We start from the raw sequence: 27203 nt of genomic DNA on the forward strand, positions 1-27203 counted from the left end.
CAGCTCCTCATTTTCGACAACAATAGAGGGCACGTAGGAGTCAGCTCATTAGAATATCTGCGGCTCTTTTCTGTTCTCTCTGCATTAAGCCCCCATAATGTCAGTTGTCACTTATTAATGACAATTAACTAGTAATCAGCAGTGAGACTCTTCGAGGTGGTCTTTGCCTGACAGGTGAAGAAAGAGAACATTGCGTAGTGCCACACAGTGACACGGAGCCTTCAAAGGGAGCCCGGCATTTCCATAAATTATTTCAGAAAGAAATTTTCCTTTATACATTCTCTCTAAAGCTTAAGGATCTTTAACCCTAGAAAGGCCACACTCCCTCTCCTTCTCGTGATGCTTTCCTTACAAGTGAGATCTCCAAAGCATCGACAGCTGCTGTAATGGGTTCTCCCATCCACCAGTCACCTTGATTCTGAGTCTTTTCCCACTTTAAGCTGCTTAGTTTATGTCTACTTATGATGCCTAACTTAATTATGTCCACCCATGATACATATCCTTGGTCATGCCCACCTATGATGCAAAACCTAGGTCCTGTCCACCCACCATGCATAATTTTAGTCTTGTCCACCCTCCATACATAACTTGGTCTTGTTCACTCATGACACATAACCTTGGCCTTGTCCACTTGACTTGTATAACCTCAGTGTTGTCTACCTATCATGCATAATTTGGTCTTGTCCACTCATGACACATAACCTAGGTCTTGTCCATCGGCCACGCATAACCTTGGACTTATTTGCCCATCATGCATAACTTTGGTGAAGCCTTTATGGCTACACTTGTTGCATTTCACCAGATACTCTTTTGGGCCAGTGGCTCAATTCTATCTTTGCAGTCTTTCTGCCTCTGTCTTTCTGTATCCCTGTTTTTCTCTCTCCTTCGTGTGCATCTATTTGTTCTTCTCTCCTTACTAATACCCTGGCAGAATGACTGTTACCTTTTTTTAGAATTGAAATAGAAATTGTAAACCCAGAAATTGTAAACGTCAGAATTCTCCAGCCTTACTTATCTGTATGGGGTCTACCCTGAGTCTTACCTTTCCTATTGCTCTCCTAAGACCAAACAAATAAACAAACAAACAAAAAACCATTCCCCTACCCTGTATCTAGACTTTGTGGACATAGATGACAGATAGGCACTTATCTGATAACACACACCAGCCCTCCACAACTCCTCCTCTGGTTTCCTCCAGGATGCTGAAATCTTGACTAATCTGAAGGACTTGAGGTAGTAGGGCTTTCTGAGAAGTCTATCAAATATTGCTGCAGGATAAAAGTGTTTGTCTTTTTGAGGCTTTAGAAAAGCCAAATTTTCCCTGGGGAAGAGACATGAGGATACCACATGGTGGAGAAAACAAGTACAGCCAGGGTTCTACCTGCCAGGACCACACTGAGCAGGGCACTGCCAGGTTCAAGCAATTAAAAAAGAAAAAAAAAAGGTTGGTGCATCTATTCAGGTTAGAACAATGCTATTAGTCTGTTCCCCTAGTGTGGAAACTGTTGGCACAGGACGTGACCCTGAACCAACACTGAACCGTCAGGTTCCATCCTGCGCCAGGATTCCACTCTGCAAGAGGTGTTGCTGGAAGCAGGTAGGAGAAACTCCAAAATCCAAGTGCCTTCACAAAAGAAGAGGATGCTTTTATTGAAACAACTTTTAAGAAAACTGAGAGGTCAACTGGAAACAGTAACTTTGTGACCCTTTGTTTCATAAACCCACTGTTTCCTCGGAGAAGCTCAGAGCCATAGGAACTTGCTGCCTCTGCACCCCCAGTCATTGTTTTGCGGGAAGGGTTTGTTCAGAGGATATTGCCATGCTTCCATGACAACAAATAAGATGCTACATGTTGCAAGGCTCTAACTAGCTCACTGGAACTCGAGGCAGAAAACTCACTTCCATTTATGAAAACAATCCCTCTGCAAAGAACTGTCATTGTAAATGCCTTCCTAGTTAAAAAAAGGAAAGATATTCTTCATAGTAATCTGAAATTTGAACAAAGTCCTTTCCATCCAATTTCTGCCTAAAGATTATTTCACATTTTAATGCCATTGGTTTTCACTTACTGATAAAGGAATGGTGGAAAGGGAAGCTGTCCCAACCAAGGCGTCCAGAGTCCAAGTGTGGGATGTGGTCATTTGTTATGCCATTCAATGCCATGGAAGCCCATGGTCCCACTAAAGGAGAGCACTATTTGAATGTCATCCAAAGATTCTGCATGTCAAAGCTAATGACTTTTTAAATTTCATGGCTCTAAAAGAATAAGGACAGGGAAATCCAAGAGGAGAATGGATTGCTCTTAAAGTAGAAATTCAATTTTACTAAGTTATAAATAATGGTATACAGATTAAATGCAAATTTAGGGCACTACTGTCTCTTAAAGTTAACAAATCAAGGCATAACTAAATATTTGCTTTCCATAATGTTAATGATGTTAGTAAAGGTTGAAATTGGCAAATGCAATGATTAATTGATCAATAATTAACTGACTTAAAATTGGGCATAATAGTACAGGGTATTTATCAGAAAGTTATGACTTAGAAATATGACTCAATCATATTTCAATTTCATTTCACATCATCTGAAACTGCACTTCATAAAGGATTTTAAAATTCTCACCTTCTTAGTTTTCCTGTGATACAGCACACACTATATATTCCATATTTCATTGTTCTACAAAGAGAAAGGGAAATTCTTGGTCCAGTCAAGTGTTGAAAACTGGAAAAAAATACTCTTAAAAATGCAAAAAAAATGTATTAAAAGAAGAAAATCAATTGAAGGGAAGAAAATATTTTAATCTTGTGAACAGCCTGTAGAAAACGCCGCTATGTAAGAGTCCCGCCGAGTCTGGCTGACGGTACCAGTTAGCAGAATGGGGCCTTCCTCCTTATCCACATAGAGACTGAGGGTCCCCGGCTAACTGTCCCCAGCGCCTCTCCATTAATGCACCTGTCAGTCAAGCAAGTTTTCAAAGAAAAATATCCTTGTGATTTCAGCTTTTTTAAAATAATGTTTCAGTCTTAAAGACATCTTTTAAATTCATCTTAAGCAATGTATTTTCTCTATTTTTTAGTTTCTATGTATGCCACACCTCAAATATTTTAACAAAATGTGATCAAATACATGCCCACTGCTTCTACTGTCTGTCTGAAGTAAAATACCTGTAATGCCTCATTCTTGACCAGTCAGGTCAAACTGAAAATGACTGACCAGTCATGGTCAGCTTCTTAATGGCTGTTGGTGAGAAATCTTCTTGCCCTGTGTGGAGAACCACTCCCAGCACCCCAGGGGGCCTCCTGACCATGATGCAGGTACCACCCTCCTTGCTGTCCTCAACACTGGCCCATGAGAAACCTGGGTCCCAGACATTGGGCTCTCAGTTAGTGCCCCGTGACCTTGAGCTCTGGAGCACCTCCCTGCAGGAGCGACTTCTGGTGGAGATTTCTGCAGTGGTCCATGTCTCCCATCTTCCAGCCACAAGTGTTTTATTTTATAGACTGCATCCTTGGTGGTCACTCTCATCTTGCCAAGTACTCTACTTTTTTGAAATTACTTTTGTTTACTACTCAATATTAATTGTAAATTACTAACATAAAACATGGAATTTGGAGCCTTCTTCCTATTAGCAAGTCAAGCAATTTGGAGTCAGTACAAAAGCCCACTGTTGACCTGAAGCCATCGGAGGCATTTTATGAGACACAGTACTGTGGACTAAAGTGGGAGAGAAGGATTGATAGCTAGTCATCTCATGTTAATCCTCGGGGCCCAGGGAAACCCTTTCCTTCTGTGTTGCTGGGCTGTATGTGAAGCTTGCATGATGGCACCTGAGATTAACTGGAATCCAAACTCAGGAGCAAGGACTCCGAAAATCATACATGTTCTTAAGCAATATTCTCTTTAAATCACATAAATAAATAATAGAATTTTAATTTATCATAAATTTAATAATCTATATTATATTGGCCAGTTAAAGAAAATGGCTTATTTAAAAAAAATCACACCTCTACATTCACAAAGCAAAGTTGTGTAGGCGTGGTGGCTCTCCAGCAAATGGCCATGTGACCCAGCACCAGCTCTACTGTGAGCAACCTGGGCACATGTTTCACACTGTGGTATAGAAATTTCAGGTCTAAGTATTTGTTTTAAGGAAATAATTGGTAACATCCACAACAATATTAAGTGGAATGTTCTTTGAACTCATTGTAAGAGTGAAAATCTGAAAAGATACGTGTTGTTTTAGAAAAATTAGCTGGCAAGAAACTGATTAAATAAAGTACATCCCAATAACATTAAACACTTCATGATTGGGAGAGCTACATTATCCGTTGCCAGGTAAGAGAAAGGAGGCACAAACCAGGTTCAGCCCACTTCCTGTTTATAGGAAAATGGAAAAAGGCCAGCACTAAAGTGACCCTTCTCTAGATGAAAACAGTCATTTCTATTTCTTTCTTTAGGCCTTTGTTTTCCATTTTCTGCAATGACTATGCATTACTGTTATCCTAAGAAAATCACATAAAAAGCACAAGTTCTCTCCACTGGAGAGTCTACTCTTTGGTATCTTAAAAGTTTACAAGGTCATTACTTAGCTTTCACAGTATCAGCATCTCCAGAGAAACTGTAATAAAGTGGCTAACAAGAAAATTATACCTTGGAAAAGAGAAACCGGTATTGGCATGTACAGGTTTCTAAAAGTTCCTAAGTAGTTTAGATTTGCTGTGGACTAAGGTTAACAGCTCTTTAAAGATTATCAGTTACAGAAATGGAGAGACACAGATCTTAAGCTTCTGTTTGTGAACACGGTCTTCAAGTTTGTTTCCTCACATAAACTACTGTCCCTCGTCATTTCACTGGTTCTCTTCTGATATCAATGAAGCAACAGCGACATCTCCCCGTGCCCACATCCTGAGGAACATCTCCAACGTTCCAAGATCCTACATGTGAAGGGAAAATATTTGAATAGTTATTAAACCCAAGGTTCAAGCTGCAACATAATGAGAAATGTGGTTATGTTTGCCTGTGCACAGTGACAGGCCAACCCAACAGAAATGCTGGCCAAGACGTCACCTAGCTCCTCTCTGGCCTCCTGCCCTTGGTCCTCCTCCCACACCTACAACTGGGATGGGTGGCTGGCTCCCCCAGCCCTTCAGGGCCACTTTGTCCCCGTGCTTCACAAGAGACAGGTCTGTTGCCCACCCAGGGCTACACAGGATTCAAGGGACAGGGGACCTCATGCCATGTGAGGGGCCTATTTGCTGGGACACAAAGCAGGACAACAGATTTACTTAAGCAGACGGAGAAGGTAGAAATGAGTGAATCTTCAAGCTGTGGGCATTGGATTTGGGGATTATTCCGTCTCTTTCTGACTGTGCAGACTGGGCTTCTGCATCCGCAGGCATACCTGTGTACAACCGAAGTTGGTAAAACTCACAGCAAATGCACTTCATGTTCAGATCCAGAAAAATAAGGTGTTGCGATTTGCAACAGTTGGTGTCTGCTGAAAGGATGTGCAGCCTCAGGCCCAGGTTGTTCTCATCACCGTCCACCAGCCCAGGCTGAGCTCTATGCCCCAACTCCCAGGTGTGGGCTCTAGCTCCCTGGAGCCTGTCATTGGGTGATAAATCACAGGGGTCCTGCGGCAAAAGCTTTGGCGGCTCAAAGCCCAAGTTCTGTCCATCGAGAACCATATGACCATGAGCAAGCACCTCTCCTTGCTGTGCTTGGGCTGTGCTGCAAACTGGAGGTGAAAGTGTGGGTGCTAGAGCAACGAGGTGTAAGGGGGGAATAAGTGCCCTGTGTGTAGTACACTCAGCACTGGCCCTGGCACACAGTAGGACTTGGCCATGTTGAGTGGGATCACCACCTTAGTAGTATTAAGAAACTGACTCTCCTGCCCATTGACTGGGAACTCGGACTGAGGATAGTATGCAGCCTGTTACGAAGCACAGGGAACACAGTCCAGGGGGAACCCCGAATTCTCTCTAGTGATCAGAGTTCAGATTGCAGCAGCTCTGACATTCCCGTGGCTTATCAGGACTGTCCCCACCAGCCCCTCCTGGGCAGCCTCACTGCCCTGCAACCGCACCTGCTGCCTCACCCTCTTACTAGGAGGGTGAAATACCTGTGGGCTGTGGCAAAATGAATATAACTTCCGAGGATGAATATGCAAAGACCCCACGCTACCGCCACAGGCCGGATTGGTATTCCTTGCTGTCACCTCTGAGCCCAAAGTACATAATCACCCAGTAATTGAACTGAAATGTCTAAATGGTTGAAGCTCCTAAAGGACACAGCTATTTACCAATGAAAAAAAAAATCAGAAAAATTCAGCAAACCTCCCTGGCGCTCTGCCGCATTAGCACAGAAGCCCGTGCAAACATGACTCACCCAGACCCGGGCCTCCCCTCCATCATCAAGGAAGCAGAGTGATCCTCAGCATCGTGGGCGATGCGGGAAATAATTAAAATATCACAACTGCTTAGCTGCGTCTGAATAGAGCTGTGGAAGTTCTAACCTTTCTCAGGATATAAATCTGATGAAAAATTTTAAAAAGGTAAAAAGTGAAATCCTCTACTTAAATGCTTCCAGGGAGGTTAAAAAAAAAAAAAAAAAGACGAGTACAGAGAGCATCAGTGTCCATGTGTCCCTCAAAATGGACTGAGCAGGGAATCCTGGACTCACGGCCACGTCATGGCACGGACGGGCAAGGGTCCTGGCCGCCTCAGTGCAGTCCGCAGTGTCCGCAGCAGTCTGCAGAAATAAGACGCGGCTCAAACACTGAAATCAAGGGCAGCTGGGTCCTGTTTTTTTTTTTTGTTTTTTTTTTAATCGTACATTTTTAAAAGCTCAGAAATCAGGTTTTCCTCTTTGCAGAAATAGAGAACTAATTCGAAGATCCCCGGGGTCTGTGAAGCTGGAGCAAGACCTACCCATCTACTCCATCATTAAGTCCCCAGATGTACACAAAGGTTAATTACAAATATTTCTAAACAGTGCAAAAGGATTCTCTGAAGGAAGCATCACAGGCTGTCTAGGTACAAAACAGCCGCGGTGCGATGGCTAACCTCGGCAATCCCTGGCACCCAGGGGAGGTAAAAATTTTAATTATCACTTTTAAAAATGCAATACTTATCATCTGAATGAAGCATGTCGACACACAAATCATGAAATGATGATTCTGAATAGAATCTGTGTTGGTTGATTGCATAAGCAATACCTCTTGCTGCTGAAATAGCATCTCAAAGGCAAAATAATGACGACATGACGATCCATGTAAATCAAGAACTGCGTGTGGGTTTATTTTACATTTGAGAAAACAGTGGATTTAATTGTGTGAACCAAAATGTACTGTACAATATTAATGACAGAACATCAAAATGTATAATTAATAGTGCAGTGCTCGCTTGGTTTTTATTTATTTATTTTTGTCTGATAGTTCCTCTGAGTACATGCATCGGGGAAGACGCAGGTGCCAGGAAGATTTCTCTGTTTAAATCAAGCTGCAGGAACTAAATTTTATTCAAAAATTGTGGTTTTACATTATATACACAGAAATTTAATATAAAATGACAATATAAAAAGTTAAAAGAGAAAGCATACAGCCAGAAGGTACAAAGAAAGCGGAATAGATTAAAATGATACGATATGTAACATACAGGAGTTTTTAAGCTGATGCTGGCAACTTACAAGGAAAAGGACTTCAACATTTGCCCCCCCTTTTTTTTTTTCATTTACCAATGCAGCACGCTATAGAAAGGTCAGCTTGTACCAAAGCTTACATTTGTAAATAACTATAAACGGCAGTATTTTACAGGAAAAAAGAAATAGCATTTTTACACATTTTTAAATAATAGCTTGCATACTTCTTTTTCTTTTTTTTTTTTTCTTTTTTTTTTTTTTTTCCTTTTTTGCCAAAGTGTCACTTTCAGCATCCAGAGGGTTTGGGCATAGTGGCAACGGGGGGTCGCTGTTGCTGCTTGTGATTTTTGTTTTAAACGTGTAGAGTCGTGGCCTCCTCGCCCATGAGTCCTCGACAGCTTTCTGCCTTGCAATGGCTGCATGCATGTTTCCCTCGCAAACCAGTCCTGCATATAAAAGCTCATTTTTTAATTATTAAATAAGTTTTGTGTCTGACACAGCTTTTGATCTGAATGAAATGCCTTTAAGCCTTTTTTTCTTTCTTTCCTTTTTTTTTTTTTTTTGAGTGAAAGGCACAGAGATGCAATTACATCCTCAAAGGGTTAAATTTGACACCACCAGGTTCTATGACCTTTATTGTCATGGCAACTTTGTAATTTTAGGATGTCTTTTTATCATTGCTATTTGTGTCTTTCTTTACTGCTAAATAAGTTCTCTGAGTAGTGTGCCCCACTATTTCCTACAAAAGATAGCTTAACATCAAGAACAGATGTTGAAAATAAAGGTCAGACTTTGACTCACAGAAAAAGAAAAATAACATGCACAGATCAGACAAAGAGCATATAAATATAACTACAAAATATGTGTAAGAAAAACCAAGGTCCAGAGAGGCAGTCCAGCAACAAAGGAAAGACTGATTTCAGCGGCTCAGGCCAGGCCTAGTGCAGTACGACGACGACGACGTTTAGTGCAATGTTCTGCGGTCACTTGCAAACCTGGACGCTACTGTTTCTCCAGCTCGGTCACGTAGATCAGGTGGTCCTCCGGGGACTTGCCGTGCGTCTTACTAAGGTGCAGTTTGACTGCGTGCTTGCTCGCAAAGGTCCGGTTGCAGAGCTTGCACTGGAATGTGGAGCCCAGGTCTTCCTCGGAGGCCCCCAGCGGGCCCAAAGTCTTGTTTGCGAGGACTTTGGAGACATTCTGCTGCTCTTGAATCTGACTGAGTGGCAGCTTGGAGAGGTCCTTCAGGCTGAAGCCCAAGTGCGTCTCCAGATGGCTGATGTAGGTGGAAGCAGTTCTGAATTGAGAGGCACAATCGTTGCAAAAGAAAACAGGATGCCCTGTGTCAAGGTTCTTGAGGAATTTTGTTCCCCCTGTCCTCCTCAGCTGGTACTTGACATTGGCCAGCCAGTGGCTGATGGTGGTCATGGAGAGACCAGTGAACTTGGAGATGTGCACCCGCTCCTGTGGGCCCAGGTCCGACATGATATACTTGCCCTCAGCGGTCTCCCGCAGGCTGGAGGCAAACTGAGCCTGCAGGATGAGCAGGTGCTGGGGGTTCCAGTTGGACTGGCGCCCCTTCCTCTTGTGGACAGGCGACAGCTCGTCCAGCGCCTCCTCGAAGCTGCTGCCATCTGCATCAGACTTCTCTGACACGGTGGAGGGTGTGGAGGACTTGGGGGTCAGCCGCCCAGTGAGGTTCTTCACCATGTCGGAGATATCCATGAGGGCGCTCTCCCGGAGAGGCGACGACTCCGAGTCGGCCACACCAGAGACCAAGGGCTTGCTTTTGGACTTGGTCAGGTCGATGGGCTGGTCGCTGTTCTCGTAGTAGTACCGGTCGATGGCGCCGGTCTGCTTCGCCGGGGTGGTGGGGTACACGGGCTTGTCCAGCATGCTGTGGCTGATCTTGTACAACATGGCCAGTGGGTCCAGAGAGGGGCTCACAGGCTTGGACACCTTGCCCAGGTGGGTATTCATGATGGACTGCAAAGCGCTCAGGGGGTTGATGAAGGAAGGTTCCGGCGAGTGGTCTGTGATGATGCCCAGGTTGTTACAGCCATTGGTGACCTTGGCCTTGAGAGGGTCCGTGCCGTTGGGGGTGTGCGCCTCCACCGGGCCCTCCTTCCTGGCCTTGCCGGCCTCGGCGTCCGGGCCCTTCTTGGGCTGCTTGCCACCGCTTTCCTCGGCCTTGGGAAAGTCTTTATTCTCCTTTGCCAAGGGAGACGCTGCCTTGGCCGGGGAGCTCTTCTCCTTCTCGGCCGGCCTCTCCTCCTTCTTGACGCTGACCTTGCCGGTGACCTTCTCCACCAGCTCCTCCATGGCGGACACGTTGCTCCGGTGCGGCGGGGGCGTGAGGCTCCCGGGGGAGTGCAGCAGCGCGTTGTGCTCGGCGGAGGACAGCGGCTTCACGCTGCCCACGTAGGACGGCTGCGCCTGCGCGCTGTGCGCGGCCGCCTGCAGCGGCTTCACGGTGCCCGGCAGCTGGTAGGCGGCGTGGATGCTGGGGTAGCCGCCCCACGAGGGCGCGCCGTTCTGCGCTTTGCTGATGGCGGTGGACACGGTGTTCTCGAGGGACTTGAGAATGTCCACGCCCCCCTTGGGGCTGTCGTCCAGGTCCTCCTCACGCAGGTACTGGTAGAGGGCAGTGGGCTCGAACTTCTCCGTGGCATCCTCGCTCTCCTCCTTGATCTTCTTGTCCACGTCGCCTGCCGGCGCCTTCTCCTTCTCGGGCTCTTTCTTCTCTTCCGAGGCGGTGGGGCCTGCAGGGGAGTCGGGCTGCTTCTTGATGCTGGAGGCCGGCAGGCGGGTGTGGGTGGTAGGGGGCAGGGGTATGGACTGGATCTTCTCTTCCACCACGGGGTCCAGAACCAGCTGCTTGCCTTTCTTGGAGGCCGAGGTCGTCACCTTCAGAAAGTGTCCGGTGACCATCATGTGGGCGGTTAGCTGCTGCAAGGTGTCGTGGGAGCTGCCGCACTCCATGCACTTGAGGATCTGCGCTTTGCGGGCCTCGAACTGCCACGTGTAACTAGCACCGTTCTGGTAGCCGTAGCGGTTATTGGGGGTGACGTAGGGGTTTGCCGTTTTCTGGTCCTTGGAGGACTCGCTCAGGGCCACCTCTGCGGCCACGCCTGTGGGCTCCGGGGAACAAGGGGACGCCAGGTCCTGCAGTGCTCGCTTTTTGGTAGAAGGGACCAGTTTGGTGATGGCTGGCACCGGCTCCTTCAGAGGCACTTTCTGGTAATGCTTTGTTTTGATCATGTGGACGCTGAGGTCCTGTAAGGACTCAAAGGAGTGTCCACAGTACATGCACTTCAGCACCTTCTGCGCGTCTTCCTTCCCCTCCATCTCCATCAGGGAGCGCTTCCTGGGCTTGGACCACCGCTTGGTCTTCTCAGAGTCCTTGTCCCTGTTGTCATCTCGGTAGTGGCCCGTCTCATTCATGTGCACGGTGAGTTCCACCAGTGTGTCATAGGCAGCACTGCAGTCTTTGCACCGAAACTTGCTGGCCCCGGTGAACACGGAGCCGTACAGTTTGTTGTTCTGGCGGTAGAGCTGCACGGTGCTGAAGAGGCTGGGCTCCGGGAGCAGCCCGTAGGACGAGGTCTGCTGCAGGGTCTTGGCCAGGGCGGCCTGGTGCCAGTCGTACCCGGAGCTGCTGCTGGTACTGGTGGTGCTGCTGTGGCTGGTGCTGGTGCTGCAGCTGGTGCTGGCAGAGCTGGCCGTGGTGCTGGCCGTGCTGGCAGGGGGCGTGGGGGTGGGGGTGGAGCTCTCCTTCTGGCCGGCATCATTGTTGCTGGTGGTGGACCCCGACTTCTTTAAATCCAAAGCTAAGCTAGACCAGCAGGACTCCGAGAACAAGTTTGCATACACGGCTTTGATCTGTGCCAAGCTGTCCTGGGGGTATGAGATGCTGTCTGGACACTGCGGATCCTCCTTCTCTTCTTTGGAGGAAGAACTTTTGAAATGGGCTAGCTGGTCACTGTTCTCACTGAAGGGTGACCCGTAGCCAGCGTCCTGATTGGTTGCAGTGCTGACGGGGGAGTTCTGGTAGCTCTGGGCCTCTTTGATTTCTGTCTCTTCATCACACACAAATTCGCCCTCCTGGATGTCCAAAGACAGCCCACCATCCTCCACGTGCTCTCCATCTATTTCTGCTGCCTTCAACTCTTCCTCGGGAACATAAGCTAGGAGAGAAAAATGAGGTGCAGTTAGAAGGCGTACATCATCTTCAAGGACGTGGCCTCCCCAGCAGTTAGGTGATCTTTAAAAAGATGTTTTTCAGCCAGGCTCCCAGGCTACAAGGCCACCCCAACTCTGTATCTTCCTACTTTGCCACTATGTGGCAGGAAATAGGTTTCAAGAAGACAATTCCCCACCCTGGTAAAACGGGCTCAACAGAGCAGCCTAAACTGTGAGGCAGCATGGCCAAGGTGGCAGAGGAAGCCAGGCAGGAGGGCAGGAGCCGACCACATCCCCCAGGGATTCCTCCTGTAGGCCTTTCCCCGTGACCTGCCAGTCCCCTTGTGACTTCTATGAGATAAGTACTTGGAAACACTCATAAAGCCAGGACCTGTCTATCAACATTTTGGGAGAGATTTCATAGGCAATAATATATGGTTTCCATAAATAAAAATACTTCCGCAACAAATACTGCCTGCAACAAAAATACTCTGGTCTCCACTAAAAAGAACACAACACAAGATCACCACTCTCCTGCATGGACCAAACACAGCACCATCTATGTGGGGGTGCCAGACCAGTGACCAAGAACCACTGCCATATACCAATGTCCAAAGCAGCATCATACACCATAGCTCAAAGGAGGAAATGAGCCAAATGTCCATCGATCAATGAATGGATGAGCAAAAGATGCATGGAGTATCATCCAGTCTTAAAAAGAAAAGCAATACACCTGCTACACCATGGTGAACCTCAAAGACACTGTGTCACCTGAGGCGAGTGGTCACAAAGGGCAGGCACCGTATGACCCACCTTACGTGAGGTCCTTATGATAGAAGTATAGACATGGACAGTGGTGTGGTGGACAGGGGCAGGGGAGCAGGGAATGGAGAGCTGTTGTTGGGGGCCACATTTCAATTTTGCAAGATGGGTAAGTTCTGAGATGGGAGGAAGGGGTGGCAGCTCAGTGATGGGAGCATTCTCAGTGCCACTTAAAAATGATAAAATGGTGACCTTTTTGCTATGAATCTTATCATGATAACATTTTTTATTATAAAAGGCAACAGTGAATGCTCCATCCGCCTGCCCAGGCCTACAGCTGCACAGCACAGTGGCTTCATGGGTTCAGGGACATGTCTCCCAGGCCACCTGTATGTCCTGTAAGGACACCTGTATTTCCTGCAAGGACAGGAACACATGGTGTTGGATGGAGCCTTGATTTTTACTGCAGGTCAATTTAGACACCTAATATGTCACATATCTTCCTAATTCTCAAGGGGGGATCATTGCATGAATCACCTCCTAAACTTACTTGACCTAGGTACTTTATTTCTTAAAAAAAAACTGGGGAATTTTTTGGGTTAAGATATTTTCCAAAAAGCCCCTATTAAAATGCACAGATATGCCCTGAGATGGGTGTCTCATTAAATATAATCATTCATTATCACGTTATCAGAGCCAGATCCTAAGGGAATGTGGCAAAGAGCGCAGACATTTAAAGGGAGGGTGATGTGCAGGACAGAGAGCATACTGGGCCCCAAGGGGGGATGCCAAGGGCAGGCAGGGGCACTGGAGGGCATCTGCCCACGCAAGTGGAAGGCTTCAGATTGTGGAGCAGCATGCAGGATCCTAGCACATGCAGGATCACCTGTGTGCGTGTGAGCACATGTGTCCGCATGCTCACATACAGAGAAACTGAGTCAGTCATGTGGAGAGCTCTGGTCAACCCAGGCCCTTCAGAATACCCGCACACACTGTGCTGCTGTGCACACAGCCAGCCCCACCTCCGCACGAGCAGCCTGAACACGTGTTCACGTGTTCACAGCAGAACACACACCAGCAGTCCACTGACGGGCCCAGGAATTCCAGTTCCTGTTAATACTGCACTGCTAGCATCAGAAATCATCAATGTGCAAGACCCGGGTCTTCAGCTGTGGGCACCGACATCTGGGCAAAACTTTGGATGACTCTGCAGCCCTCCTACAAAGTGAGAGGCTTGCAGAACACAAAGGTGGCTAAGTTCACCCCATTTTCATTTTGCTCATGATGATTGAATGTTCAAGAGGGTCCTGTTCTGAGGGTTCCCGACTTGGACCCTCAGCTCAGGGATCCCGCTCGATGGCCTCTGCTCAGGTTCATCCCCTGTCAAGCAACCTAGCTGGGCCACTCTGTTGGAGGAACTTGGGCCCTCCTCCTCTGCGGGGTCTCGTGAGGACACTGAAGGCTGCAGGGTATCCTGGGCAGGGCTGAGCTTGTCTGAACCTGGAAGGCATCAGGGCCCACAGGGTTGGCAGGACTCTGAGCATGCGTCATCCCAGGAGCACACCCTAGCAGCAAGTCTCAGGCACAGCTAAACAGAGGGCAGCAATAAGATTGAGTCCACCCATCTGTGACAGGAGGCTTCATGCCTAGCAACTAATTTAAATGGAACATTCTGTTGCACTAACTCAGCTCCAGTAGGAGAGGCCCATCACTGCGGGTCCATTACTCTCTGTGCCTCCACCCCTGGGTCACAGTGGCCTTCAGGCTGTGCATCTGACTACAAAAAGGCACACCATGGTCTCTGCAGCAGGGAACCAATCAGTGTTTGCTGAATAGTACAATATCCCCCAGATCCACAGGGGGTATATTCCAAGACCCCAGCGGATGCCTGAAACCACAGCTAGTACTCTGTATCTATTTTCCGATAGAAACATATGATAAATTTTGAATTATAAATTATATATGGTAAAAGATTTATAGAAAGTAATAACACAATAGAATAATCACTGTGTTAAGTAAAATAAGGGTTATTCAGCATCAGCACTGTGATACCACCACAGTTGATCTGATAACTGAGACAGCTAAGTGATTAATGGGAGGGTAGTATATAAAGTGTGGATAGAATGGACAAAGGGATAATTCACATCCCACACTGTACAGAGCAGGATAGTGTGAGTTTTCACCACTCCAACTGGAATACAGGTAATTTAAAATTTATGCATCATTTCTGGAATTTTTTAATTAATATTTTCATACTGTAGTTGGCCAAAGGTTACTACAGATAAGGGAGGATTTCTGTAGATGACTTTGTATTGGTCAACTTGGGCATATTAAAATTCTACAGACTGGGTGGCCTAACAAATATTTACTTCCCACAGTTCTGAAAGTCTAAGGTCAAGGTCCAGTGAGTTCACTTTCTGGCACAGCCTCCTGGCTTATAGATGGCCCCTTGGTCCTCAGAGGCCTGTCCTCCAGGTGATGGTGAAGGACACTGCTCTGAATTCTATGGATTCAGTTCCCACCTACAGCCTCCTTAACTTTATAATGTTCCAAAGCCCATCTCAAATGCAGTCAGTCCACGGGGAGGCAGCCCAACATGCAGACTTGGGGGACATCATTCACTGCACAGGGGGCTTTCTCTAAACTGAAAGCAGACATGGGAACCCTGTGTGCCTGCAGGCCTTGCTCAGTATCAGCCAAGCCTCACCCTCTCTGTGGACACAGGAGCCCACACAAGAAGGGAGGGATGGGTCAGGTGGCGTGTCAGGACCTAGGACAGCATGCACTGACATAGGTGGCTTCCTCCCATGCTGCCTCCTCATGTGTCCTGCTCTCCTCTTGTCCCAGATGGGGGTCATTGAGGCCATGCCCCTTTCCAGGTCCATTCCTGAGGCTGTCCAGCCTCACCTGGAGGCTCCTACCTTGAGCTAACATTCATCTGGCCATTCCACAGCCCCAACCCAACAGACATGCTGACCTGGGACCATCAGGCAGAACCACACAGAACAGGAGGCCTCCTAAGCAGGTGTTCTTCAGTGAGCCACACCCTCAGAGGCCATGTCCACGTGCACACTCTGCAGGGCTGACTTGGAAGAGGTGCCGTCACCCTGTCCCCCTGAGCCATGTCCTGGAGTATGACGGGCAGGCTGCAGGGCATCTTCAGGAAGGAGGCAGCCCAGCAGGGTCCCAGTGAAGGTAGCTCTGGGCCTCTCTGCCCCAAGGTTGGCACACTCCCCTTCCAGATGCCCCTGTCCTGTCTGGAGGTGGCTTCTGCTCCTTCTGCCTGCTACACTCCTGGGAGTGGCCCAGGGCTTCAGTGCTGGCCTCCCATCTGCCCTCCCGAGCTCTGCGCCTCCGGGTTGTGTCATCTGCATGGCCATTCCCCTGCAGCTGGCTCTGTCAGCCATGACTCCCACATCTGCCTGCCTGTAGCACCAAAGCCCTCCACACCCCAGCCAACCCACCCACACCAGCCTGCCTGCGCCGCCTCGGCAAGGCTGCCTGAGCGCCCGTGTCTAAGGAAGGCAGGAGGTGAGCGAGGTACACAGGACACCCTTCCACGGCCCTGCCTTCCCTCTTCCGTGCAAGGTCCTCACTCGGCACTGCAGCATCAGAGAACAGGTGTAGGCTACCAGGAGGCACTCCCTGAGGCCCTGCCTCCAGCCACACCCAGCTCCGCCCACCCACTGCAACCTCAGGGCTGTGGTGACAGCCTCCACCAGCCTCCTCCCACCCGCTTCCCAACACTCCTCCAGGCTGCCCCTGGCTCTGCCTCCCAGTTGCAGTCCACCACAGCCAGCCCCTGCCCCCAGGCCCTCCTGTCCATCTGGCCATGGCAGCCCATCTCCCTAGAGGCATGCTGTCCGAGGGGCCCCTTCTTTGCCTGGTGAAAGCCACCCTCCCTCAAGGGGGACTCAGATGTCCTGCTTCATGGCAGTATTGCTGCCCAGGATTGCCTCTCTCTGCAGGAGCAAGGACATTTCCCTGTCTGCCCTCACCCCGGGGCTTTCCCACTCACCTAACACTGAGCAAGGCCCATGGCTCAGGGCCCAGCACCTGCCTCCTGATGCCCAGCTGAACTGCACTTCAAGTATCACCAACATGCCCACATTACAGCACTGAGACCCAGGGAGGCTGTCTGACTCCCACCGAGTGGCACAGAGCGCGAACCAGCTGAGCTCAGGTCCCCCGACCCCCGTGCAGGCACTCCCCCTCCTGCTGCTAGTCCCCAGCCACCACCTTTGTCTCCCTGAGCATCCAAGTGCTGGGCAGACATGGAGAAATGAATGAATAATGACCCAAATTTGTTCTGTATGAAGTATTTAGGGGACTTTTTTAAGTGCCAGACATGGTGTTATAAATAAAAGAATCTCAAAAAAGAATAAAAGGAGAGAATTTAAAAATCTGACATCTGACCCAATAAATTTATTTTTGGAAGTATAATCTAAGAAGATAATATGAAGTGCAGAAAAAAAGCTTTCTGTGCAAAGACGTCCTTTACAGTATTAGGCCACGTAAAACTGGCCCCAGTCTGAATCTTCAAGGGTAGGGCCAGTGAGTGAGTTAGAGCGGTCCTAGGAGGCAATGTCACTCAAACATGAAGGGTGCTCTAATGACATGAGCAAGTCATTAAGGGGGAGGGGCAGAAGACACAGTTGTACAGGGAGTTCCATGGGAACATCCTTTTCAGAGAATGTTAACAGTGGTCTCCTCCAGATAATGAACGCACGGGTAATTTACTGTCTAGTGAAGTGGCTCTTTGATAAACATGCGTGTTTTCAAAATCTTCTTCAGAGCTTTCAGTTTGACAAACACAGGTTAGCTGCTGCACAGGGCTTCTAGAATGAATTAGCCAACACAGACTCCACTGGGCACCAGGAGCCACGGCCACCATAGGACCTTGAGCCCAGAGAACACCTGGCCGAGGCAATGATGTCAGGGAGGTTCTGTTAACTGTTACTTCTATTTTTTTTTTAATATTGAAAACTGAAGGGGACTGAGTGACAAGCAGGGGTGCAGGCGGAGCTGGTGACAGCATCGTGGGCCCTGCCCCAGCTGCACTCAGTCCTCCACACACTGGCTGCCTCCACGCCCCTCCCACACTGGTCCCTAATTCCACGTCCACCCAGGTTTGCTTTGGGAGGTGGACAGAGCCCTGCAGACAGTGAGAGGGGGCGAGGCCTCCCGGTGCAGTCAGTGGCCTGGGCCTGCAGCTACCACGGCCGCCTACTTCAGTCCCACCTCCTTCTGAACCCTGCAGTAGTTGGACTTTCGCATGCTCTTCTGGGTATCAGTCCTGTGCTTCTCTCCCTCAGCTATCTTACCATCTGTGACGTCCTCTGAGCTGGTCACATGTATTCTTCAACTCTGTCAAGAATTTACACGACACACACGAAGAAGCACAAACCCACTCAGGGCAGCCTCGGGGCTTCTGTCCGCCACCCCATACTTTAGACCATGGACCTAAAGCCGCCTTCTGACCCTGGGAAGAGGCCACCCACCCTCCCCATGGAAGCGCGTCCCCCACCTTGCTCATGGACCCATCCCGGACGGCGCTGCTACTGCCCGTCCTGTGTGCCTGCAGCCAAAGGGCAGGTCAGGCTAGCTCTTACTCTGAGGCTTCCTGACCACAGAAGGGCACAAACAGTGGGCAGCCACAGCCTTTAGTAGGTAGGAGGGGTTCAACAGCCCCACAGAGACAGGAACAGGAGGGAATACCATGGAATGTTCCAGACTGATTCTGTGGGTGTCCACCAGACTCACCTTGCCCTTCCACCCTCCATTCCAAGACCCTTCTGGGAGGGCTTAGTTCCAAAGTCCCAGTTGTGATAGTAATAACATCCAGAGCACCTGTCCCAGCACTTCTCAGGCGCACCCCAGGCGGCACTTGGCCCTCTGCTTTTCCAGGTTGTACTGAACACCGGGGGCTGAGCCCCTCCCTCAGCTCAGCCAGCAGGCAGCAGCGCTGGGCTTCCCAGCTGCTCTGCCCATTCACATGCCTTTCTTCTAATGCAGCACGCCAGTGCCCAGCTCTGCCCCCAGGACCACCCAGGAAGGCCCCTACCCTTCCAAAAGTGGGTGACAAGAGTCTGTCTTCCCAGGGCAAGAACTCCTTGGAAGGAGCCAGAGCCAACTGGGTTTCATCTCAAGAGTTTCGGCCTGGGAAGAACAAGAAGGTTGGTACAAGAAGGCTGTATGGGTGGAAATCTCCAGCCCAGACCCAGGGGCTGGACACAGCAGTGCTCGGATATGCTGTGTCCGTGTCAGGGAGGAATGGGCAGAGACTTCTGGAGACCAGTCCCTACCAGCCTACACTGTCACACACAGTGGCTCCATCAGCGACCCTGGGCAGAGAGGCTGATCCAAAGAGAGAGGTACTCCCCAGGCAGCCTGGACACAGAGCAGCAGGAACAGGAGAGATGGATGCACATTTGTCCTGACAGGCCGAGGCAAATGCAGTGCCACTGCGGTTCCCTATGCAAGGACCGATCCCCATGAGCAGTGTGACATGGGGAGAGAACACAGAAGGCACGGGCTGGAGGCCAGAGCCCGGGGACCACGGCTCAGTGATATGGATAGGGTGGGCCCCCACGCCATCGCAACCCTCAGGCTTCTGGGTCCCCAGCAGCACACAGGGCAATGAGGGTGACTCTGGGGGCTGCAGGAGTATTCGTGGAGATGAAAGAATCAGGGTCCTCATGAAGCCCAGCTCTGTTTATCTGCTGCTGTGGTCTAGAGGTTGCACCCCCAGGGTGCTCTCTGTGAGAGCACCAGCAGGCGCTCAGGTCAAGAGGGTGAGTGCCCAGGGTAGGCTCGTGCAGAGAGCCGACTGGCACCTTCCACATCAGGACACAGAAGGAAGGGCTTCTGCAAGCCAGGGAGCAGCCTCATCAGGCACCACGTCTCATGGCCTCAGTCTTGAACAGGAGTGTGGTCTGTACACAGGTGTGCTGTCTTTGCCCCACCACAGGAGCAGCCCCTTAGCCTCCTGCCACCAGAGCCACTGTGAGCACCTTTAAGCAGAAACAATAGGAAGGGGACAGCAATTTGCCTGTCTCATGCAAGCCGACCCACAGCCACCTGACAGGCACACAGCAAATGTGGGCCAGCTGATCATCCGGGCCCCTTCTCTTTCCCCGTCCCTCTGCCTTTCAGCAGCTTTGTGGACTGAGGACATCTGCCAAAGAAGGGTGGAGAGAGGGGAGCAGCAGGAACCCGGCCAGGCGGCAGTTGTGCTCTCGGACGGCCCTTGGCTGCGGGAGGCAGCTGGCAGCGGGAGGTGTGGGGACCTGGTTCACCTACTCTCAGCTTTCCTGATCAGTGCGCATAATTGAGAGTTGGCTGTGAAGGAGGAAAATGGATATTTAAAAGTGACAAATACAAAATGCAGGTCTTCAGTCTCTGCCTGGCCACTGCCTTACCGTAAAAACCAAACTTGGCTATTGTATTGCCACCTGGTGAAACTATATGATCATACCAAATTACATGTTTATCTACATCAAACTATTTTTTTAGACTAGCAAATGTGATACCCATGAGCAGATGGCCACTATATCAAAATACATTTACTCCAAGGGGCCAATTCACAAAAGGGGTTTGCACACACCTAAGTGATGAATGTATGCCTTCGATTCACTGCAGAATCTTGCAAAACACACCTTCTCCCAAATTTATAATTGATCACTTGTAAAGTAACTCCACCTTCATCATGGAGAAAGCAGGTGGTTTTGATGAAAGTCAGAATATATCAGGAAAGAAAAATGCAGAGAAAGCAGATACAGGCAGAACACGTGCCTTCTTAGCCCGGAAAGAACATAAAAGTGTGAGCAAGATAAATTAATTTACCAGCACCGTCCCGATTTCTTGCAGGGGGCTGCCACCCTGCAAAGCAAAGCTGAAAGGGCTACTTCTGCTCTAAGGTGACAAGGACAAAAAGTTTTCTATCACTTTGGCAAATTTTAGCTCCTCGTACCCACCGTTAATGTTCTGGTTTGCTTAGGCATTTGATCTATAACAGAACTGTCACTTCACCTGAGCCCCAGGAGAAGCCATTTTTAAGAACTGCAGGGTGTGTAAATAAAATGATCTCTGTTTTTTCCCAATACCAGTTTTAATTAGGAATCCACAGGTAACTATCCCAAAATAAATTCGCTCACTGCCCCAGAATTCAATCTCAAATTAAGTGAGAAATAAGAAACCTCATTTAAGGCCCTTCCTGCTCTTCCCATAAGCGTATTAGATGCTGATCTTTTGCCTCCAGCCAGCTGCGTGTTACAGCAGTGCAAAGCACCACGCAGGCGAACCCCAGTGGAAAGGTTTCCCTGGTTTTCAGTGGTGTCAGAAAGAACAAGAGGAGAAATACATGAGAATCTGGGAAAAGTAGAGTTCGAATGAAGTAAGAAGGGTGAAAGGTAAGCCGCTCTCGTGAATATCCGAGTGGGTGCTGTGCCCTCTCTACCACTGATATGCATACCCTCCTGGCTGTGCCTTCTCTACCACTGACACGCATACCCCTCTGCTGACTGAGCTGGTCCTCGCAAGGCGTGCAGACCCAGTGCCACACACCAGGAAATCACATGTCCTTGGCCACTGCCCTCTCTGAGGAGGACAAACCCCATCCAGAAAGAGCATAAGGAGTCTGGGTCTACGCACCCAATCTTAGGAAGCTCAATAGACCCTAAGCACGGGTCATGATCTGACCTCCAGGAAGTAGAAACGACTTTCATGAGCAGGCAGGACTCACCTGATGCAAGACGTGTACAGGAAGCACCTCTTCCAACAGTGGGACCCAGCGTTAAGAAACAAGCAGAGCAAGCAGCATCAGAGCTGCGCACCTGAGCCCGAGAACCAGCACCTCACCCTCCGCCGCCTCGCAGCCGTCCACCCTCTCCCACAGCTCAGGGCCAGTCTGCTTCTACAAACTGAACTTCTGCAGGTCCCAGTTAGGGGTCTTGGGACAAGAGAGCAAGAGGCAGAGAGAGGGGTTGTCACATTCTCCCAAACTCGCCCAGGTCTCAAGCCTCAGATCAGAGCCTCCATTTCAAAACGGAGAAAACCAGACTCCTAAATACTTAAGACAAAGAAGATAAACCGGAATGCCGACCCTTGGTGATCAGGGTGCCGAGGTGAGCAGCTGACGTGGGCAAGTACCTTAGAGGCCAACTTTGAGCACCCAATTAAGGGACTTGTATCTTGAGCCATGCTGAGGTCAGACAGATGCACGTCGTCACTACTGGGATGCACCAGGAGCCAGCCCTTCCCTCGGACCGCTTCACATTTGAAACCAAACGTGGGGTCACAGAGCACCTGATTTCCCTAGACCCCCTAAAACAACAATGGTGTCAAAAGTCACATATACATTATCACAACAGAATACACAGCTTTTATCAGAATAATAAGGTTTACTTTTACTCTTACCAGTGAATGCTCATAATTGCTTTCCAAGATGCTTTTTTAGAAGAATTTTATACCTCGACAGAGACAAACAGGAAGAAAAAGGCACATAAAAATTGACAAGTTTATCCGGAGTAATTCTTTTTCATGACCCTTTGTTTCCTTACACACTAAGACTTTCCAAAAACCTTCTGTTTTCATTACATGCTGCAATTTACAGATACCCACGGAGTGTAAGGGTATGCATGTCCTGGAACAGGTCATAGTATTAGCAGGATCTTTATTTCCAGTGATGATAGTAGGAGAACAAAATACTTCACAAGGTGAAGGAGCACAGTTGTTTAGCCTAAAAGAACCTTAAGTGAGAGTCCACTGGATCACAGAACCCATAGTCGCCACCACAGCATCTTCTCCATGAAAGGCCTCACCCTTGCGCCATCAGCACCCGCCACCCCACCCACCATGGAAGGGTGATGAGTGAGCAGGCTTGGAAGTGGTAACTGCAGGATAAAATTCCTCTTTTACCATCACTTATAGAAATAAATGACATTTCTCCCATCAAATAAAACAAAGCCTCCAAATCATCATTTCTGCTATTTCTTTTTGTGTCAAAACAGCTTTGCTGTCACTCCCCCGCCCTTGCTGAGCCTACGGGATGGTACAGAATGTGACAGTGCCAACAGGCACAGTGTGTCCTGTCCATGGGGGTGGGGGAGCGCATGAAGCCACCTTGAGGCCCAAGGGAAGCTGGCTGGAGCCAGGGAGGAAGGAAACGGCCAGCCTCCCAGAGCACACCTGTGTGCCCAAGTGTGTGCACACGTGTGTCAGTAAAAAATGTTTAAATACACAGACCCCACCACTCCTGAAAGGGCAATGGGACGAGGGGATCTTATGGTCAGACTTCATTTTTTATAATTTAATATTTTTTGTCATAAAATGTGCCTTCTGGATGCCAATGTGTCCCTAAAGATGTGCTGTCATCCCCAGTAACATGAAATTCCGTGCATTCTAATGCAAGTGGACATAAGGCAATGTATACAGTCCCTGCTAGAGCTTAATATGACACCAACCATGTGTGCCCTGATGGTTCACAGTGTAAATACACACATATTGTCTGAAAAAATATTTTCATTTCAAACTGTAACTATATAATGAGGCACAAACATCATATCTTCCCCAAGTTAGATAAAAACTATTTGTCAAATTGTAAATTGTTTAGAACATCTTTATTTCTTTAAAGAAAACAAGACTTGCTCTTGTCAGCAGTCATTTTGAGGATGGTGAGAAATGACAGCTGTATTTGTTTTTTCATGGCTAAATGTAGCAAAGTTTCAAATTCCCTCGAGTCTGCAGTTAAATCTGTATCCCCACCTAGGTCTTGATCTGCACCCCATTATGCATATGATGAAGTTGCTTACTGAACCTCCCGCCTGTCCTCCACGGCAGGTACGTGCTCCCAGAGTGCTGCCCGGTCATCACCATTGTTCCTTGATGAGACAAGCTAAAGGGTGTGCTCTGCTCAAAGAGCAGGGGCAACAAGAGAAGGCTTCCCTGGACATGCTGTGCTCTCCGCAGGGCAGGGCTGTCTGTCCTGAAAACCTCCCAGGGGCCAGCCAGTTACTCCAAATGCCCACTGACACAATGGAACAAGCTGACACCATGCCTGCTCCTGCCATGGCAAAACCTCAACGAAAAGTGAAAGATGCTTTCTTTCAACAGAAGATGCTCAGTGTTTGCCAGGCTCTCGATCTGTATCCTTGGAATCATTCGGATATTGCCACTTAATGTAGCAGGCTAACTGAGTGTCTCATTTGTAACTCACGTGGATGTATAATGACACAGTCTAGCAGGAGAAAGACAGGGCACTGGGAAACACCGGCCTGAGCACATTGTTTCAGTGTGAACCTGCATTGAACATTGACGTGCTTGGAGCCAGGGGGCTCCGGGCCACTTGGTATCGCCCAGAACTCCCTTGCTAGCACTCCAAGGCCTGTGTGTCAGGCACACTGTGACAAAGAATTCCGTTCCAATTTAGAGATCTTTGTAAACAGCACTAGCAATTCACATAAAATGGCTGTTCTTCACATGAGCAACTTCAGGAAGTAAAGTGACTCTGCAGGCAAAGAGAAGGCCATTCTAAAAGCAGATTATTCGTAATTATAAGGGAACCAGGAGAAGGAGGCCCTCCTCCCCCTTTACATCTTACACAGGGTCCTCAGCCAGGGGACAGGATCACCCTGTGGCTCTCAGCTGGAGAGAACCCTCGCAGGCAGCCCATTAGAGGGACACAGAGACCCCCCTCCCCAGCTCCCTTGGAATGAAAAGAGCAGGTTATTAGTAAAGGTCTGCCAGGGAGATGGGGTGCTGGCTGCAGCCGCGATTCCATCTCTGAGACTTCCTTGCTCTTCCCCTTCCATCTGATAAGCCATACATCCCGCGTTCTCATTAGGCTCCCATCACCAAAGGGAGTGGAGGAATCCGTCAACGCCCCTCCCCGCTCGGCTCTGTCGAGATGATTTCATTGAAATGTTCATTTTCATCCCTGCTGGCAACATTAGAATGGAAGTATTTAACCTGTTTCCATTACTTATACAAATTGCCATTATGGGGCAGGACAGATGTTAGAACCGCGCCACGTAACTAACTTCCATACATTCCTTACAGGGAGCGAGAGGAAGGCAGGCGGCTAGGCCGCATTACCCAGGCTCCGAGATTCATTAACTTCGCGCACATCAGCCTCGTACTTTCTTTCTTCATGAGAATTCCCAGGCTGGTTGGACTCATTTAATTTGGAGAGAGAAACCTTTGTCAGTGATAATGTTTTGATCAGGTGCTTCGGAGAGTGGGGAGAGGGGAGGGGAGGGCAAGAAGAAAGAGCAGGGGGAAGAGGAAACCACCTTGTCGAAAATGTTCCCTTCCCCACACAAATGATGAAAGGGAAGTCACTCGGAGCCGCTGGTGCTCAAAGATGGCTGTCACTTCAGATCGGCACGGGCACAACTCACCCGACAGGTGACACTTTGGTGAGCAAGATCCTGCTGCATTATTGAGCACGCCAGGGACGGGGCTCAGGGAGACTGAAGGCCCAGGATGCCTGGGGCACCTGAGAGTGACTTCAGCAGGTGAATGGATTTCACTCTTCATTTGCATCCTTGAGGGAAGGAGAGACAAAGTTTCCTGACTGCCAAGGTACTGAAGGCTGGTCCGGGTCCCAGTCCCCGGCTTCCTCCACACTCTCCTGCTGATACCCAGAGCGGAGGCGGGAGCCATGCTCCACGTAACTGGTGGATACTTGGAGCCCAGGAACTAATGACTGCTCCAATCTGAACACATCCAGAGATGCTCAGAGGAGGCGGGATTCTGACAGAGTGCCCAACGCTGAGGCAACGGTCTCTAGGAAAGGTCTTAAGTCACCTTTGTTTGGGGGGACAAGAAACAAAGGAAAGCGTCTCCCCGTGCGCCCACAGCATTGCCCTACTCAGGCCACCGGTCCCCCACCAACAGCCTCCAGGGGTCTCTCCCTCCGGCTGCTTCCTCTGGTTACGCCCATGAGACCCGTTGGAAAGGATGCTGAGCTTTCTTAAGTCAATGAGGAAAAAGGAGAAAGAAGACGCTCAATGGGAGAAAGAAAGACATTCTAACAGGATCCCAGCTACGCGGTGGAGCGGGCTCCAAAGTGGACGTCCGCCAAGCTGAGGCGGGTGTGGAGAAGGATGTTTGATGCTAAGAGCTCTCAGACACCCACCGTGAGAACATGTTCTCTGTGGAAATGGAAAAGCCCACCACAGCTGTCAGACGCGTTTTCCCCCAGTGGCAACACTGAGATCTCATCTCAACTAGGAATCAAACAAAAAATAATGATCCACCCAGAGAGACGGTTTCTCTCAGTACACAAGTAATTTATTTGGGAGGACTAATAATATACTATTATTTCAAAAGAAAAAATTTGTTATTCAGTAAATATCTATACCCTTTGGTATAGATATTTACTACATATCTACATATGCACATCTGCTCTGCATGGAAAGATGGTGTGGCAACAGGTAATCCAGCCGAACCTCTGCTCTGGGCCAGGCATGACCCTAAGGGCCCCCCTGGTATAAACTGGGTCAGCCCCTCGCCAAGCCTCCAGGAAAAGCCCACCATCACTCTCCATCACTCCACATGAGAATCTGCGGGAAAGTGGCTCTGTGAGGTGTCCACACAACCAAGAAGATGTGGAGGGCCTTCCGCAGGTGGCCTGTGCCAGCCAGAAAGATGTGGAGGGCCTTCCTCAGGTGGCCTGTGCCAGCCAGGAATCAGGGAGCTCTGGACCACTTGATAAAATTCACACAGCCACCTCCACGGGCAACGGCCTTTGTCTCCATGAAGGTCAACAAAATGGGTCCTGGGCACTTCTGCTGTGGCCACAGGTGTTGGCCGTGACAGGCTCCAGAGGAGGCATTTCTGGGACTGCCACTGATGGGCGGCCACAGGTCCCCGTGGGGATGTTCTGGCTGCTGCACCCAGGCTCTGTCACAGAGACAGGAAGTAGCTCTGCAGTCGCCGGGATCCAGGGCTCTGGGGAGGAGCTTCATCTGGGGATGAGAAGTGAGTTCTAGACGTTCTAGGGAACTTCTTTGGGGTGTGGATGGCACCCAACCCTGAAAACGCTCTTCACACACATCACTGAATTGACTCTAAGAGGGTCAATAAGACAACTTTTATGTATATTTTACTTGCATAAAAGAGGGGCAAAATCGCCTGATTCCAACCATGACTCCTCAGCTCTCCCTGTGGAGTGCTTCTCTGCTCCAGCCAACAGCCTCCCTGCCACTGAGCAGGCTCCAGCCAACTCACTGGCCAGCCCCCCAGAACCCGCTGGACCCACACAGCCTCAGTGACCAGGGGCTGCTTGCTCATGGAACAGGGCAGTTGAGTCTAGAGTTCTGTCCTCCTGCTGGACCAGTCCCTTTGAGCATGGGACAACATCTCAGAGGCCTCTAGGTCCTGGAAGCTAATACAGCGCCTGGAACACAGTAAGTGCTGGGTAGCTAGTGGTGGGAATGATGAAGTGGAGAATGAGTGCATGCTGGTTTGAGGCAAAGCAAGCGATGCAGATAAATGCACGTGGATTTTTTCATATACAATATAAACGAAAGTCTCTGTGGCCCGATCACCTGGGAAGGTGAACCTTTCCCTACAAGAGCAGACAACACCTCTTTTATCAATCGCTAGGATTAAATACT

The 27203-nt window shown here is 49.2% G+C and overlaps 1 protein-coding gene across 2 annotated transcripts in view; it reads right to left on the bottom strand.

The window, feature by feature from the left end:
* Positions 1-7273: 7273 nt before the first annotated feature.
* The window catches only part of Tshz1 (teashirt zinc finger homeobox 1), a 74666-nt gene continuing 54736 nt past the window's right edge, over positions 7274-27203 (bottom strand). The window contains exon 2 of one of the 2 annotated variants that reach the window (XM_026388667.2): positions 7274-11825. In XM_026388667.2, the coding sequence (XP_026244452.2) occupies positions 8641-11825 (3185 nt within the window). In that variant the 3' untranslated portion in view covers positions 7274-8640. The remainder of the gene's footprint in view (positions 11826-27203) is intronic. The other variant, XR_013342387.1, reaches the window with a different exon arrangement.

This window comes from Urocitellus parryii, chromosome 13 (assembly GCF_045843805.1).
Source record: "Urocitellus parryii isolate mUroPar1 chromosome 13, mUroPar1.hap1, whole genome shotgun sequence".
Classification (NCBI taxonomy): domain Eukaryota; kingdom Metazoa; phylum Chordata; class Mammalia; order Rodentia; family Sciuridae; genus Urocitellus; species Urocitellus parryii.